The sequence below is a fragment of the Scatophagus argus genome, chromosome 22 (genome assembly GCF_020382885.2).
Source record: "Scatophagus argus isolate fScaArg1 chromosome 22, fScaArg1.pri, whole genome shotgun sequence".
Classification (NCBI taxonomy): domain Eukaryota; kingdom Metazoa; phylum Chordata; class Actinopteri; family Scatophagidae; genus Scatophagus; species Scatophagus argus.
This window is the reverse complement of record NC_058514.1, coordinates 8,248,539-8,264,874: the sequence shown is the minus strand read 5'-3', so window position 1 is coordinate 8,264,874 and position 16,336 is coordinate 8,248,539. Positions and strand designations below refer to the sequence as shown.

Sequence of the window (16,336 nt, the reverse complement as noted above, 5' to 3'; positions counted from 1 at the left end):
CGTGACGAGTGGAGGTGAATGTAGTTTCCCTCTGTTGGTGCATGCAATATATGACATTTAACATCAGTGCTGTCCAGAAACAGTGGCCCTGTTGCTTGTGACAATCCACTGAACATGCTGTGGACATGGAAACTGCTCTCTGCTGAGGAAATGTTCAGGGCTTTAGCCAGAGGACACTGTGGTTTGTTTGGATTTGTTTAAATTTTGATTGTTAATGTCCGGAACACCATAATGACAATTAATTAGCAGATGGATGAATCAACACACACGTGAAATACATGACACTCTAAGACCAAAGGGACGGCACCAGTTTGTGCATGAAGTGCATGAATTCCTGTTACAACAGGAAAATGACTGGATTGAGGTTTGAGAGAGATGCCCAAACTGGCAGTAAAGTCGCCGCCCTCGGCTCTCCACCCCCTGCAGGCCTCCCAGTAAAGTCTCTGACTGGGCTGCATCTGCCTGCAAATAGACTCAGTGTTATGTTTTTGTGGAAGCTGCAAGTCTGTATCATCCTGAAGACGCATGCAGCCATGTAGTCTATATCTGTTACAGCACCAGACAGACTTCCTTTTTTTTTTGTTTTTTGTTTTTTTTTTAAATGTCTGACACGTCTTGTTTGCTGCTGCCAAGTAGGAAGCCAGTACTTGGCATGTCGGTGATATATTTGAGCCTGAGAAGTTGCACAGTAATTAGTCAGCTCACAGTTTATTTGTGTGCCAGCTTCAAAGCCTATTTTAAGTGCTGCACATACTTCAGTATGCGGGTGAGGTCTGTGGATGCTAATCAGTACGCTTTTAAATGGAGGCTATATTTAAAGTAGAGGACAACACATTCAAGTAGCCTCATAGGTTATTTATGCTGTATATTACATATTGGTATTTTTATATTTTCAGTTCAGTTGTAGGACACACACAGGAGTGGTGAAGTTTCCATCACACCCTGCAAAGAAAAAACAAACAAACACACACATACGTAACCTGTCTGTCTTTCACCACAGACTATGTTCGTCAGTTTGGATAATAACCAGTCACACTTCAGTAGATTTGGCTTCATTTTTTTCAGAACAAAACATGTTTACAGGGAGGAGGTTGACTTGACAGTATTAGTTATATTGTAGTTGATTCGTTGTTGCCAAAAGTTAGCCGGCGCCACTTTTTCACAATATATTGATTTGCTGCCTCTCTTGACTTTATTTGAAAGTGAGTTAAAAACATTTGGAAAAAAACGTCATCTTGTTTCAGGAAACTGAAACCGTCTTTAAAATATATGTTATTGTCTTATATTGTACAGACAAAACAGTGACTTGAGAATATAGTTGGTAGATTGAGCAAAATTGTAAGTTTCGGCATGTAACATATTTGTGATTATAATTAGATTTTGGGTAAAACTGGAAACATTTGTCAGCTACTTTGATAATCATTTTTTGTGTTTCCAGCCTTTATATTAAGAGGACAAATTAATTGCTGCAAAATTTAACTGAAGCTTCCTTTAGTAGTTGTGTGTAGTTCAACAGGCAGGTAGTGGAAAACCTCCCTGCTGGTTTGGTGAATGCCCTGTATGTGTTTCTGGAAGCCAAACAGTCTTGTCACACACAAGTCTGAGCTGTAAATAGACTTTACGCACACACACACACACCCCTCTCTATACATGTGTGTGTGTGTGTTTCCATGGTCACACCTTGAAACACAGCAGAGGCGTTAATCACCATGCCACAACCAGCTGCCTGACCTTAATTCCTTTTAAATTCACTGTCATTAAATCTTCTTAAGGTTTTTGTGTTTATTCATACTTCTGCTGCTCCTTTTTTCTTTTGTTCTTGCAGGAAATCACATTTATTGACTCATTTATTGACTCCGTTTTTGATAGAAATCTGAAATTGTCGATTAATTGAAAATTCAGCAAGAGCAATTTTGATAACCAGTTGCTTGTTCAAAATCATGTTTTATATCAATATAAGTTCAGTATATTAGGACTGTTGAATGATGAAATTGATGGATCTTCTATGAATTCCCCAGTGAATTTTAAACTGTTTTAGTATTTTGATTTGTTTATTCATTCATACCACATACCACTCACAACTGAAAGTATCCACACACACACACACACACACACAGCGGCAGCACCTCTGTGTGTTTCAGCTGGTAGTTAATGTGCATGAAAGCTGACCACACCTTGACAGGCGTATGCAAATAGAAGATTCCCGCAAGTAGTTGAGGGATTTTCCATAACAGCGCAGGTCACCGTGGAAAATACTGAAGTTTTCAAACTGGAATGAAGAAGGAAAAGGGAGACGATAGTTTAAATGGGAACGTAAATTGGTTTCACCAGAATTTTCAGCGTTTGTTTGTTTATTCAGTTTGGCAACAGCAGTAGTGTACAGCAGGCACTGACATGACAGCGTTACGCAGACAGGAGCTTCACATCATTTTACAGGTTTCATCTCTCAGACTGTAAGACTGTAGTGCTGTGAGAATATTTTTTTATTGTTGGTAAATATCTTGGTTTTTCTCTCTTTTTGTCTCTCAAGATGTTGAAACATTTGGAAAAATGCACAAATTGCACGTTCCAAGAGCTCAAGGTGAAAGTCTGAAATTAAAAACATTTAATTTCCAGTTCAGAGAAAAGCAGCAGATCATTTTGTTCCTGAAGTTCTTTCAGCCCTGAAAGACCGTTTTCAAACCTGCACTTGTCTCTTTATGGCAGCTGAAGTGAGCTGTAAACACAAACACACATTATCACCTTATAGTTACGTTTACGTGACAAACAAGCAGTTTATTTACACATACAGCAGGAGAGTCGAGCGTTTGGCTCTGTTTTTGGTCTCCACCAACTGCTGATGGAAAAACTCACCCGTTTGTGATCTTGAGTGACGATTGGCCAGCCCTACCAGCTACCCCACTAACTTTGTCTGTCAGCTGAGTGGTGTTGAGCGGGTTGTGTACAGTTATATTGTACTGCTTTTTCTCCTAAAACACCCCTGCTGTCAGCACCCAGGGAGTCAGAATCGGTGGAGTCGTGAGCCGTGAAACCAAAGCCGTGAGCTAAAAGATGCGAGAAATCAAAGCCCAGCCAATCCGTTATAGTCCGAACAGTGTAGATTGTTCACAGCTGACATGTGGGTTAGTGTGTTAGACATTATGAACACCTGGTTACTGTAGTTACCCCCTCATGCCTCTTCGAACCAACCTGTATCGGTGTGTGTGTGTGTTATAACACCCCCTCCATTGCAGAGGAAGTTGTTATATAACTGCTGCTTTGCCGACACAATCCCCCCCCGACTCTCTCTTTCTCTCTCTCTCTCTCCTGGATCGTCCCTCCATCGGTCGTCATGGTGACCCCAGCACTGTCGCAGCGGCACTCTTGGCCTCGTCATCTTCCCTTCTGGTGCACTCGCAGTACTCGATTTGCTTGTCAAATCGACGCAGTCTGTGATTTCTCTCTGTGAAATAAGTGTAAGCTCGTGTGCCGTTTGGCCGAGAATATTTGACCTCGGGCAGTAACTAAAGACATCTTTTGTTTCAGTTTGTATTTTTAGCCTTCCAATGCAGAAACGTAATGCCAAAATTAAAAGGCAAATAGAGGGAGAAGCTGTGTGCGGTGTGTTTTGTTGTACTGATTTGTTTCTAGATGTTGGTGATCAGGTGTACAGATAGTGATGTAGGGATGAGTGTGTGTGTGTGTATAAGAGGATTTCCAGCACTGTTAATCCCACTCTGTCAGATCTCAGTTACCTCATTACTCCATGATGTAACAAGGAGTGTGTATGTGTGTGTATTGCTCCTCTTTCCATATCAGCTCTCTTTCCTCAGCTACACCCTCTCTGCTTCTTTATCTTTCTGCTGTGTGCTCTGGTCATGTTTGCCCTCTGGCTGTCCTTCATGTATATTTCAACATCCTTTCCAATCTGTGTGTGTGTGTGTATTTTTAATAGGTTGAGTGATGTGGAAAATTAGCTGTCAGCCCAACTGTCACACAGTAAATCAGTGGGTCAGATATCGGATTTAATGCTGTCCGGTGCTCATCTCAGCCGGTGGTGCCTCAGGAGCCGTCACAGCCCAGTCCATAGTGTCAGACTGTAGAACTGCAGTTTATTTTGGTGAATAAACAGAGCAGTAACCTACAGTGCCTTTATTGTAGTGTTAAGACCAAAAAGACAAAAATTCAAATGAAAATAAAACCACTGATCAAACAGCATCTAACATGTTTGTCAACATAGAAAAAGGGGCAGGTTTGTCTTTGTCTGTCTCACCTGAGGTCCAGGCTTTTCTTTTGCGTTGGATTTCATCATCATGTAAAATATACAGCTGCTTTGCTTACAGATGGAGGAAGCTAAGAGTTGTTGAATTGTTAAAGAAATGCAGTGGTTTTATATTCGACCAAAATTTTCACTAATCCAGTTTACAAGAGGTCTCTCACCACAAGCCTCATTTAGAACTTGTCCTGCAGTTTTCACATCTATCACGTGATCTCTGTTTGCCCAATTGTCAAGGGATTATAAATATAAAAAGAGATTGTTTTGTCAATCTTGAAACAATCTCTTTTTTTATTTTCACAGACGGGTTGAAATGGAAAAGAAACAACTGCATGAACTCACAGGACTCTTGGGGGGGGGGGACATCTGATGACCTGAACAGTGTGACCTGTGGGGGGGGGGTCGTGACACGTGCAGAAGAAATCTGTAGTTTGACAGAGATTTCTCAGCGAGTTCAAAATAAAAGCTGAAAGTAGCACAGGATGAGCCATGTGCATGTAACGCGAAGCGCTGACCCACATCTCATGCTCCTATCAGGTGGATAACACGGGGCTGTCACAAGCTGCTGTGTGCACCGTGTACAAGCACAAACAAGCACTAACACTGATGAAGTTTGCTTTTGATGTGTGTTTTTTAACCCACACGTGTGAGTTCAGGACTACACTGTTGCATACATTTAGATGGACTGAGAGAGAGACGAGACAGAGAGATCTCTGTAGTAACTCTCTAACCGATCGTCTCCTCTCCCTCTTCATGTGCTTCTTTCCTCGTCTTTGACCTCTTGTCTTCCCATCTTTCTATCCATGTTTAATGAAGTCTCATTAAAGATGCAGGGTTTCCACCGGCGAGCTCGGCAACCCGGACACACACACACATGTATATGAGCACACTGATCTGCTCAGGTCAAAGCATCAGCTGATCCTCTTCAGCTTCTGAAACACACAAACACACACACACACGCTTGTATGAAAAGCAACCAAACTGTGTCACTTGCCGTCCTGTTTTTAGTCCCTTTTGGTTTCCACAGTGAAAGCTGAGTTTTATCTGCTATTTGTGACTGTGTGCGTTTAAAAGGATGTGAAATAAGAAACTGCGAACTCTCTCAGGATGACATTTTGGTACATTGTGACCTTGGTGTGTGTGAGCGTGTGTGTTTTGTCTGTTTTCATGTGTGTTCTCGGGTCAGATGTTTTTCATTCCGGACCAGTTTCACAGATTCGTAACACGGCTTCAGAGACAAACGTGAAAAAGTGGAAAGAGTGGGAGGTCAAGAATAAATAAGAGAGGAAGAGTGTGTGTTGCTGCTGTGATACACTGTGTTGCTTCTTGTTTGTGGTGTGCTCAGCATTACGCCGCTCTGCTTTGGTGCTAAACGTGCTAAACTCGACATTCTGATGCTGTGCAGCCAAACACTGTTTAAATCCACAGAACTTTATTTTGAATTCTAAAGGAGTGTTCAAAGAGTGCCAGTATAGCCGGAATACTCAGATGTTTTTAGAAAAAGTAATGTTAAACACAGTAAATAAAACTAAAACACAGTTAAACGTGTATAAAATGATGAACAGAATATTTCCATGTGATTGATGCCATGGAGTCCTGGGTTGAATATTTAACTCAGTGTAAATACTGTATATGTAAGTTCAGTGAGAATAAAACAAAAAACCTCCCCAGAGCTGTAAAAGCAGTAACCCAGCATACCATAGACTGGCACTAAGTGTACTTTATTTACTTTACTTTGCATTTTATATTTTTATATTTGTCTTAAGTGTTCATTTTTAATTTTTCTGCTGCTATTTATACGTGTGCATTTAAGCCGAGAATCTGCACAAAATTTCGTTACATTTGCAAGACTCTTGAATCTTGAATTCAAGGATTCAAGGAACTTTATTGTCATACCAGCTCACATTCACATGTTTATGGTACGAAATTAGGACTCGGGTCCCGGGAGCAATAAGTATAATATAAAAATATAAAAATGCGAGATAAAAAGTTGAATAAAATAGAAATATAAGCTAAATAAAAATAGAATATAAAAAGAATATAAAACCAAACATTTAAATAAAGAAGCCGGTTTCAGCATACAGCAGCATAAATATGCATGTGCAAGTATGAGGTAGAATCTTGACTCTTGGAACTTAACACAGAATATTTAATATGAAAAAAATTGTGGCATAGGATGATTTTTTTTTTTAACAACCTACTTAAAGGATGTAATCATGTGGGAAAACTAGGTTTCAGGAGTCAATTACAGTTGTTTGGGTTTTTTTTGTTTTGTTTTGTTTTTTGAAAAATTGATGTTAAAATTAAAATTGTGCTTTAGGCTTTAAAAATCCTCATTCACTGTGACGAGTTTATCACCGTGCGTTTAATGGTTCAGATTTATCCGGATCGCGGTTTTAAAAACACACTTTATGGCATTATGGCAGCTCCAGTAGGGGAAGAAGAGCTTTACAATCCTGAACCAAAACCGTAATGATCCGTCATTCGCACACCTCGCAATCTTTAAATCGGTTTTGATTTTTAAGGAGATTTGATTTGGCTTCAAAGAAATGTTAAAGGTGCAGCTATGGTTTATATTTTTAGTACACATGAAAGGCTGTTCCAGGAAAATGTGTCCTCTATAACACCGTCACAGAAGGGGAAGTGAAACTTTTTATTACGTCTAAGAAACCCTTGTGGTTTGAATTTCTTCTTCTTAAGAAAATGATGTTTGGGATTGCATCCGGAAACTAAAAACATTGCACCTGCTTTCTGCTTACTTGCAGCTCTTCCCTCCATATTTCATCATTAATCCTCTCTCTGTTTGTTTTTCCCAGATTGGCGCCTATGATCAACAGATATGGGAGAAATCAGTGGAGCAGCGAGAAATAAAGGTGCGTTTGGTTCACCGTCTGTTTGCGCCACACTTCCATGTTTCTGTTGGTTTTTTTCACCATTTTCCTTTTTTTTTTGTTGTTTTCCTTCTGTGCTTATTCGAATTGTCTCTCCTTCCTCTCTTTCTCTTTGGTTCCCCTTGGCTTTCACTCCTTCGTCACTTTCTCGCTCTTCTTCCTTTTTATTCAGTTTTCTCTGTCTCTTAACATGCTGCCAGTTCTCTTCCAGTGTTTTCTTTTAACTCTTTCCTCTCTGCCCTCGTGGCTGGGCGTCACCTGCCACGCCTCTGCTCTCTTCATGTCCATCTCCGTCCCTTCTCCTCCATTCGTCTTTTCCTCCTCCTCCTCCTCCTCCTCCTCTCGACAGTTTATTTCTCTGGTGAGTACACCGCGGGGAGGACGTCCCCCTTGTTGTCCCACAGTGCACGTCTGCTCACCCACGCTGTAGTCTGCTAGACTGAGATTGGTTGGTTTGAACGCTCGGTTCGGCTGCCTTGTCAAGTCCTGGTGTGTTTATTAACCCCACTCTGCCTTCACACAACACTGCTTCGTGATCGGCTGCAGGAGGACGTTAACTCGGAGACAGAGGAGTTGTGATGTGAACACACAGCTGGATTAGCGCAGTCATGAGATCAGGGCGGCACCGGGAGGCGTGTGGCTAAAACTTGGGCCTTGTTTTTAATTTTAAACTCGTAAGGTATTGGGTTGAAAATGAACAATGATTGACTTTTTTTTTTCTTTTAGTGACACAGACTTGTTGAAGGGCAGCTCATATCAAAGATTCACAAAAGACAAAACTGCAGGGTCACAGCTGCATTTCTGTGACGGGTCAGTGCTGCGTGTTCCCTCTGGGAACAGACATAACAGACTCAGGTAGGGCAGTTACATTCCCAGCATTCGTCACGTCGAAATCAGCATCCTTCAGGCTTTTTTGTTTTATTCTCAACCCTCATGGGATAGGATTAATAAAAAATTGAAGATATAGAATGAGATCATTTGAATTTGAATTTAAACTAAAAATGTATAATTGCACCGGGGTGAAATCGTGTGTAAACCTTCCTTACAGGAAGTCGCTCGCTGTTACTTTTTGTTTCGCTTTAGGACTTTGAAAAGCGACCTGGCGTGCTCTGATTTTCCAAACTGGTATTTGTAAACAGTTTAAACCACAAACCGCAGACAAGGAAGTGATATGTAGTGGAAACAATGCAGAGAGGTCAGCTTCAGCAGATTGTTGAGGAGATCCATCAGATCCATTAGAGCCTCTTCACCTGTCTGCTGCGATCTCTCACCTGTAAGAAGGAGAACGTCATCACTCTATTCTCGCATTTCATGAGATATATTCTGATATCCAAGGTTTCCAGGGTGCAGTTCAAGGCCCCTCTACGGCGTATTATTCAGTTTTTAATGTTTTAAATTTACTCGGTGATAACTTCCCTTCTGCCCTCCTGCTGTACCTCTTGTCCTGTAAACAGCGAGGTGAGAGTCGCTCTCTTTAATGAGCTCAAAGTCCTCTCCGTCTCCACACACACACACACACACACATACGCAGCGCCGCAGCCTTTGCTCTTTCAAGTAATTGGTTTCCCAGACTTAATAGTTGCAGCCGACAGTGCAGAGTTTATCATATTATTTTGTGTACAAGTCGCGTCACCCCTCACCCCTGTAAAATGCTAATTGTAGTGTTTACAGTCTAGTAAAAATGTAGACAATTGTTCTCCTAGATCATCTGTAAATTGTCCTGTTTAGTTGACGTTTAGCAGTGACGTTTGACTGTTTTGGCTTGTGTGCTTCGTCTTGTAGAAGATGCAGCTGCTCCTTTATGTGCTTGTCATCCTCCTGTTCATTTCTGATGTTACTTTACAAAAGCTTAGCGGACGTCGAACAACAGAATGGATACAGTCCCGGGATAGCTCTCGTCTCTGTTGCCGATTTGATCGGACTTTGCAAAATGTTATGTTAGAACAGTTTTATTTCAAATTCTAGCTCTGGCATTATCAATTCCACTCATTTCTACGTCTAACAAAGAACCCAAAATAATGATTTTCTGGCTGCCACCTCTGATGAAACTGAGTTAACTCTTTATACATTTTTCCTCTGGAATCCCAGTCACCTCCTGCTGGTTCAAAGAGCAAACTACAGCATTTGTTCTGTACTTGATGTTCAGAATTTATCGTTAAAATACATTTAACATGTACTTGTATGTACATGTATTGGGAGCTTTAATGTATTTTAGGTAGGTAGCAGAATAGTAAGCAGTTAAATGGAAATAAACATGACAAGCAGCCCATAATACACAATGGGAACAGCAAAGAGCACTCAAATGTTGGACCAATCAGTCACTGAGGCAACATCATCAACTTCAACATCATAACTTGTAATTGGAGCACATAGTAGTTTATTGGAAGATAAGAGGCTATAAATAGCCCAGAGATAAGAGAGCGACGAGCCGGCGACATGTTTGTGATGGACTCCGATGCTGCAGTAAATCTACTGCCAAGAGGAAGCTATTGATCAACTTCTTTCAGCCCAGAACGGACACACACACACACACACACACACACACACACACACACACACACAGTGTATTAGGTCGTTGATTGTGCTATTTAAAGATAAGGGCCTCCATCAGGCCTCTTTATCAGACCACTAACTGATAACCCAGAACTTGATTGGCCTGTATGTAAATATTAACATGAGCCAATCAGATTCAGGCGCACAGCTTTTCTGTGTCAGATCACAGCACTGTTGAATATGACTCACATGCTCATAGTGTGCAGTGTTTCACAGATTAGAAAGGACTCAAGATGTCCTCCTTTGTGGTGTATTAGTGAGGACAACAGTTAACGAGGGCCAAGTGTTGTTTGAATAGTGCTGATATCTTACTTTGAAACTTTTTTTTTCCCTACAAAATCCTCTCTGTTTCAAAACAAGACAATAACAGGCTCAGAAATTTGCCTGAAGAGGAAATGTGAATGGGAGCTTTTCAAAAAAAAAGAAATTGGTTGGATTAAAGCTCCCAAAAACGTTTGCGGGATGAAATAAAAGGCACAGTGTGGACCCCACAGCATCTCAGTTAGTAAAACATGATAACATGAGTGAAGTCACGCCAGGCAGCTGATGAATACGCAATACTGACCAGACCCAACCGGTCAAGGCAGATGGCCGCCCATCTTGAGCCGGGGTCTGCTCCGAGGTTTCTGCCTTCTAAAAGGCAGTTTTTCCTCGCCACTGTCGCCAAGTAATTGCTCAAGGGGGAATGTTGGGTTGTCTATAATATAATTTAATTAAAGAGTTTGTTCTAGACCTGCTCTAATTGGAAAGTGTCATGAGATGACTTTTGTTGTGAATTGGCGCTATATAAATAAACCGAATTGAATTGAATTGAAGACGACCCATCAGATACACATCTTAGGTCCCAGCCATGCAGGAGAGACTGATGGTTTTAGATGGGAATGTGTGTGTGTGTGTGTGTGTGTGTGTGTGTGCGCGTGTGTGATGCACTGTGGTCTCTCTTGCTCTCTGTGTTGAATCGTCAATAGGAAACCTTGTTAAAAACAAACTATTGTCAGGCTTCTCGCTATAGTAACTCAGACATTGTTGTACTTAACCTCTCTCTCTCTCTCGCTCGCTCGCTCGCTCTCACATGCACACATACACACACAAACACTCATACACACCCCTACCTATCTTTTAAATGTTCATTCTCTGTTGTCACTCAAACAGAAAGGCCGTCATGCGTGATCGGTCACTGTCACGTTTTACCGCTGTGCCTCAGTAAAGTTTTAACGTCGCGACACGCACGCACGTAGAAGAAGTGCATGTGTCTTACAGTAGAAGGAAGTGACTTGCTGCTACAGGAAGCAAGCGTGCCACAGGGGAGAGTTATTCCTAGAGTTGTAAACTGCACAAGCAACCAGTGTCACCGGTAAACCTCAGAGGGATGAGAGCCTCCTGTAACACACTAATGACCCAGCTGTATTTTTTTTTAAGGACTGAAAGATCTTTAGGGAAGTTTCCCTGTTTTTCTTCAGTGTGCTGAATCCTTCTCGTGAAAGCAAAGTAGGAAAACAGAAATGACATTTAGACTGACTTTTTATCCCAACTGGGCCGAAAATGAAAATCCAGTAGATGTGAGTAGACCCGCTATGAAATAGAGCCAGTAGCTGTGTGAGCCTGAATGCACGGTGTGCCTCCTCAAACATGTGTGTGTGTTTACGAAGGCATAAAGTGCACGAGAAGCCTCCTGTAGTTCAACTGCTGTGTAGTGTGTGTGAATATGTTTGTGCTGATCGTTTCTCTCACTGTTTCCTTATTTTGTCTGGCATTGACTCGTGTCTCTCTGTCTCCCCCTGCAGGGCTTGAGGAACAAGCCAAAGAAGACAGGACATGTCAAACCAGACCTTATAGACGTGGACTTGGTTAGAGGTGAGGGGGAGGGGATAAAGTGTGTGGATGTGTGTGTGCACAAACTTCCTGTCCATCAGCCTAATTAGATCCAGACAGACTTTCCTGCTAAGCGTCAGACACACATCATCCAATCAGTGGTGTTGACATAAAACATAGTCACACGGTCCTGAGATGCCAGCGTGCCAACCTCCTGCCACCGTTAATCCTCACCGTTTCTCTCTCTGTGTGCCCGTCTGAGATTCATCATTCATTTTTTAATTATTCACCTGATCGGATTCATCCTCATTGTTATCTCACGGCACAGGAAGACACGGGGATAATGGAGAAAGAAACTCAGGAGGAGATTAGATAAACAGAAAGAGGAGGACGGAGGGGACAAAGATGTGCTGAGATTGAAAAGAAAAGATAGAAGAGGAGACGATTAAGAGATAAACTCACTCCTCTCCTGTGACTCCGGGTTCTATTAAGTGATGAGCTCTTCACTCATTCGGCTTCATTAGCTCGCCTCGTTAAACTAAGTGTGCGGGTGTGTAATTACTCTCTGCAGGTTCGGCGTTTGCCAAAGCCAAACCAGAGAGCCCTTGGACGTCGCTGACCAGGAAGGGCATCGTCAGAGTCGTCTTCTTCCCGTTCTTTTATCGATGGTGGATCCAGGTCACCTCCAGAGCCATTTTCCTCTTGCTGCTGGCTCTCTATCTGCTGCAAGGTGGGTGTCAGAACTGCAGTGGGAGGAAAAAAAACACAACTCTGTTCATTAAATACGAGAAATCCACAATTCCTTGCTTTAATAGTGAGGTTCAGTTACAGCACCTGAGCCTCACTATTGATCCTCGGTTGATGTTGAACTCCAACCGTGCATCTGCTCTGTTGTTTTTCCTAAAATGCGTCGTGCGAGCACAGAGTGCTCGGGGTTACGCCCGCAGAGCTGCAAACACTTGCTGCACAAACACTTTGAAGAGCACTGAGCGGTGTTTTCCACCACTGACATCAAGATGCCCTTTTCAGCCCTGACTAAAACACTGTTATCATTGCTCGCTCTCTCTCTCGCTCGCTCGCTCGCTCCAGCCCTCCACCCTTCCTGCTCACTTCCTTCACACACCACATCAAAACACTCGTTTTAAGTCTTTTAAGTCCAATATTGACTCATCACATGAAGGTGCAGGGTCACTGGAACTCATTATTAATAGAGTAACACCTTCACGCTGATTCCACACCCCGAACTTGGTTAAATATTTGAATCCCAGTTGGATCAAAAACAATTCTTGTTGATTTTTTTTTTTCTTTATTTTTTTCCATTTTAATGAATGCTCACTTCTCTCTCTGTCTCCTCCTGCAGTGGCAGCAGCAGTCCTGTATGTGACCATCCCTCAGCCTCATGGGATACCTGCCACCGAGGTGTTCGGAGCCATCTGGCTCATGTTGCTGCTGGGCACCGTCCACTGTCAGATCGTCTCCACCAGGACCCCGAAACCTGCCTCAAGCAGCGGGGGGAAGAGACGCAGGTAACTGAAGAGGGTGGAAAAAAGGGCGAAATACTATGTATGAGAAGGAGTTAAAGGAAAAGTGAGAAACCATGAAAGTCATCTGAGCAAAGCAGAGCAGAAACTGAAGGGGGAAATGATCCAGAGATCCAGGGGGAGAGGGAGAGAAGGGAGGGACAGATCGAGCGAAGGACGGAGAAGAGAAGCAGGAGTAGATTAATCATGTAAGAGATGAAAGACAACATTCAGAGGAACCTGCACCCACAAAGTCCCTCTGGTTAAAAGAGAGGAGAAATGGACGTAACACAAGCATGAGACAGAGAACCAGTGGAGGAAGTTGAAACAAAAGAATGAATACGTCCTCTAGATCGCATTTCTCCTCCATGTTTGCTTTCTGTCAAGTTCTCAGTCAGCTTCTTTCACTTAAAATCAAGTTAAACAAAAGCATGTTTGTCATGGAGATATATTCCACAGGTTTGTATCAGCATCCATCAGACTCTTCTCTGTGGCGTATTTAAATCTTGATGTGCTTTGTCCTTTAACAGAGCTTTTAAAAGCAAGAACTCTTGTATCACAGCTCACTTCTTGCCAGGCAGAAAATGAGCCATTTTCATCAACTTGCTAAAATAGTCATTTGATTGTTAAGGATTTCTCCAAACATGTTGAAGGAAATCTCTCCATGATAAATCTGATGTCAGTAGTTAAAGACAAATGGGATTCTCTTGTGTGTGAAAGTAGAAAGTAGTTTGCTTTTCTTGGTGTGGTTTTGTAGTTTTTAGACCTGCAGTTTATGAGTTTTCTCTCTGTTGGTTTAAAGCTTGTCAATGTTTGGCTGCTGTTTCTGGTTCAAAATGATGTAAAGACAATTTTCAGACTCTTGGGAAGAAAATTGAACCATGCCACAGTTTTGGAAAGAGTCTGGGAAGCGTTTTTAAGTTCAGATCTTGGAGGTTATTTTTACACAGTGTTATTCTGTACACCCTCTCTACTTTTCTCTCTGTCTTTGTCTTTCTTGTAGAAATGTAACCTCATAGACAAAAACACAAGTCAGTTTTGTCACAGGACACTTGATGTGTCAGTAGCCCATTCGTAGCTTATGAATAACCAAATCTTTATGGAGCAGTTCTGCAAAATCTAACTTTTTTATGTTAATATCCTGCAAAAGTAGATGAACTAATGTTTCACTTTTTGAAAAGGTAATGCTACCTAATTCCATCATAACATCTGGCACATTTTGTCAGCACAATAATATTTTTTAGCCACCTCTGGTCATGTCTTCAGATTTTATTTTTGCTTGATATTAGAATGCTATTTTTAGGGTTTTTATGATAGTATCTGCTTTTGCAAAATAACAACCTAAAAGAAGATTTTTGTAGAATTTGCCTTTTTACTGTATCAGTCGCTGTGTCCAGCAGGTACCTGAGTTTTGGGTACCAGTGAAGTACTCGCTCTTTGAAACTCTAAACCTTTTCACTCTTAGCACCTGATTTTAAATAAAGTACTAAGTCACTGAGAAAATGTAGCCAGGTTCCCGGTGGACACACTGCTGTATTTTCAAGTCTTCTTAGTCTCCTGGTCCGCTCTAAGTCTCTCTCCACCCCTGTATTCTTTCCAAACTGAAGGAAGTTGAGGAAGGCATCTCAGATGGAGGTGCATAGGGAAGGCGACGGGTCTAGCACTACCGATAACACACAGGAGGGGGCGCCACACTCCCACTCAGCCAGCACCACATACAGCCTGGGCGCACTCTTCCAAGATTTCTGGCATGATATCTGTAAAGCTGGGTGTGTATTTTTGTTTCCCCATCTTCCTAAAACAAGATGATGTACAAAAACACAGCTGGGGTTCAGTTCACAAAATAATTCTCTTTAAGATTTATTTATTTTAAGTTATACATATTTTGTTATGGTAAAGCCAGACTAAATTCCCCATCTTTGTCATTTAAGAACTGAATCCCAGCTTCAGCTCAGGGTTAACCTGGGCTTCCTCAGCTGCAGCATCACTTCCTCTCCTGGTGTTAACTTGTCTCATACCACAAACTGGCCGTTTTCTCTTCAAGTCGACTGAATGTGTAATATTTCAAAGGGGGTTCAAAGGGGGTTCAAAAAGCTCAACTGTTGAGTCCTTCACAGCCAAAACGCAGCAGTGAACGCAATCTGCGCTCTTCAACACCAGCGAGACACGGAGGGGATTTTGCAGCTGTTTTTTTTCTTTTTTTCTGTTTTTGATGCACATGACTTGAAAAGAAGCATGGGGGCGAGGTTCTTGGCTGCTGAAAGACCTCCAATAAATCAACTAAAAGCCCACTTTCACAACACAATTAAATGCCTGCAATTTTGAATCTAATCAGAGCACAGTTCACCTGCCTCTCCTCTCCCCAGGCTTCTGCTTTGACCAGCGTTCAGCAGACTGCAACACTGTGGAACATTTCTGAGCACTAATTAACTCTTCAATTGGTTCCTGGATTGTGACAATGAAGATCACAGTTACACTGTTTAAGATGTTCAGTACCTTTTATCTCCAATCCATCCATTGTCTCATGCAAGACTTTAGAAATTTGGCTTTCATTTTGTATGAATGTTCCACATTGTTATACTGAACACGTCCTGTCAGATTTATGTCACCGCATGTTTTGCTTCAGAGACTCAACTTCATTACTGGTAAACTCTCCACTCTGTTGTTTTATCTAAATATCTGTCTGTCCATCTATGCCTGTCTGTCTTTTTCTGTCGCTCTCTCCGTCTTGTTTTTCTCCCTCCTTCAGATCCAAGAAGTCCAAGCTGTCCATCGACAAGTCGACGGAGACGGACAACGGCTACGTGTCGCTGGACGGCCGTGTGACCAATCGCAGCAGCGAGGAGGGGCTGCAGCTCCACGAGCAGCGATGTGATTCGCTGAACAGGGCGGACGAGGCGTGCTGGAACCCTCACGTCAAGCCGACACACGCTCACGCACCCCGCAGCACCGGACTGATGCTGGCCAGCGGCAATAAGGTGATCCATCAAACCAGACGGAAGCTGTTGATTTATTTCCTGTAGATTTATTGATCACTTAAGCATTTGGCTGACATGTTTGCTCTTTGATTTTTAGGAGCCAGCATCAGATGAAGCATCCAGTGAGGAGGACCCTGAAGCATCCTACAGCGCCCTCCGCAGGGGAGTTGAAAGAATGAACAGCGACTGTACACTCAGAAATCGCAAGAATACACAGCACTACAAGAAACACTATGCTGTAGAGGTAAACAAACACACACACACGAGATGACGTTCATTTTTCAAAGCAATTTTATTGATTTCTGTTAGAAAAATGAAAATCAGGAC

At 42.2% G+C, this 16,336-nt stretch overlaps 1 protein-coding gene across 3 annotated transcripts in view; it reads left to right on the top strand.

Annotated features, from left to right (window-relative positions):
- The window catches only part of LOC124053517 (protein PHTF2-like), a 38,437-nt gene that overhangs the window by 16,039 nt on the left and 6,062 nt on the right, over nt 1-16,336 (top strand). Inside the window, exons 4-11 of one of the 3 annotated variants that reach the window (XM_046378754.1) lie at nt 7,072-7,128; nt 7,496-7,507; nt 11,484-11,553; nt 12,083-12,241; nt 12,872-13,037; nt 14,639-14,800; nt 15,781-16,009; nt 16,107-16,253. In XM_046378754.1, coding sequence (XP_046234710.1) covers nt 7,072-7,128; nt 7,496-7,507; nt 11,484-11,553; nt 12,083-12,241; nt 12,872-13,037; nt 14,639-14,800; nt 15,781-16,009; nt 16,107-16,253 — 1,002 coding nt within the window. The remainder of the gene's footprint in view (nt 1-7,071; nt 7,129-7,495; nt 7,508-11,483; nt 11,554-12,082; nt 12,242-12,871; nt 13,038-14,638; nt 14,801-15,780; nt 16,010-16,106; nt 16,254-16,336) is intronic. The other 2 variants (XM_046378758.1, XM_046378755.1) reach the window with 2 other exon arrangements.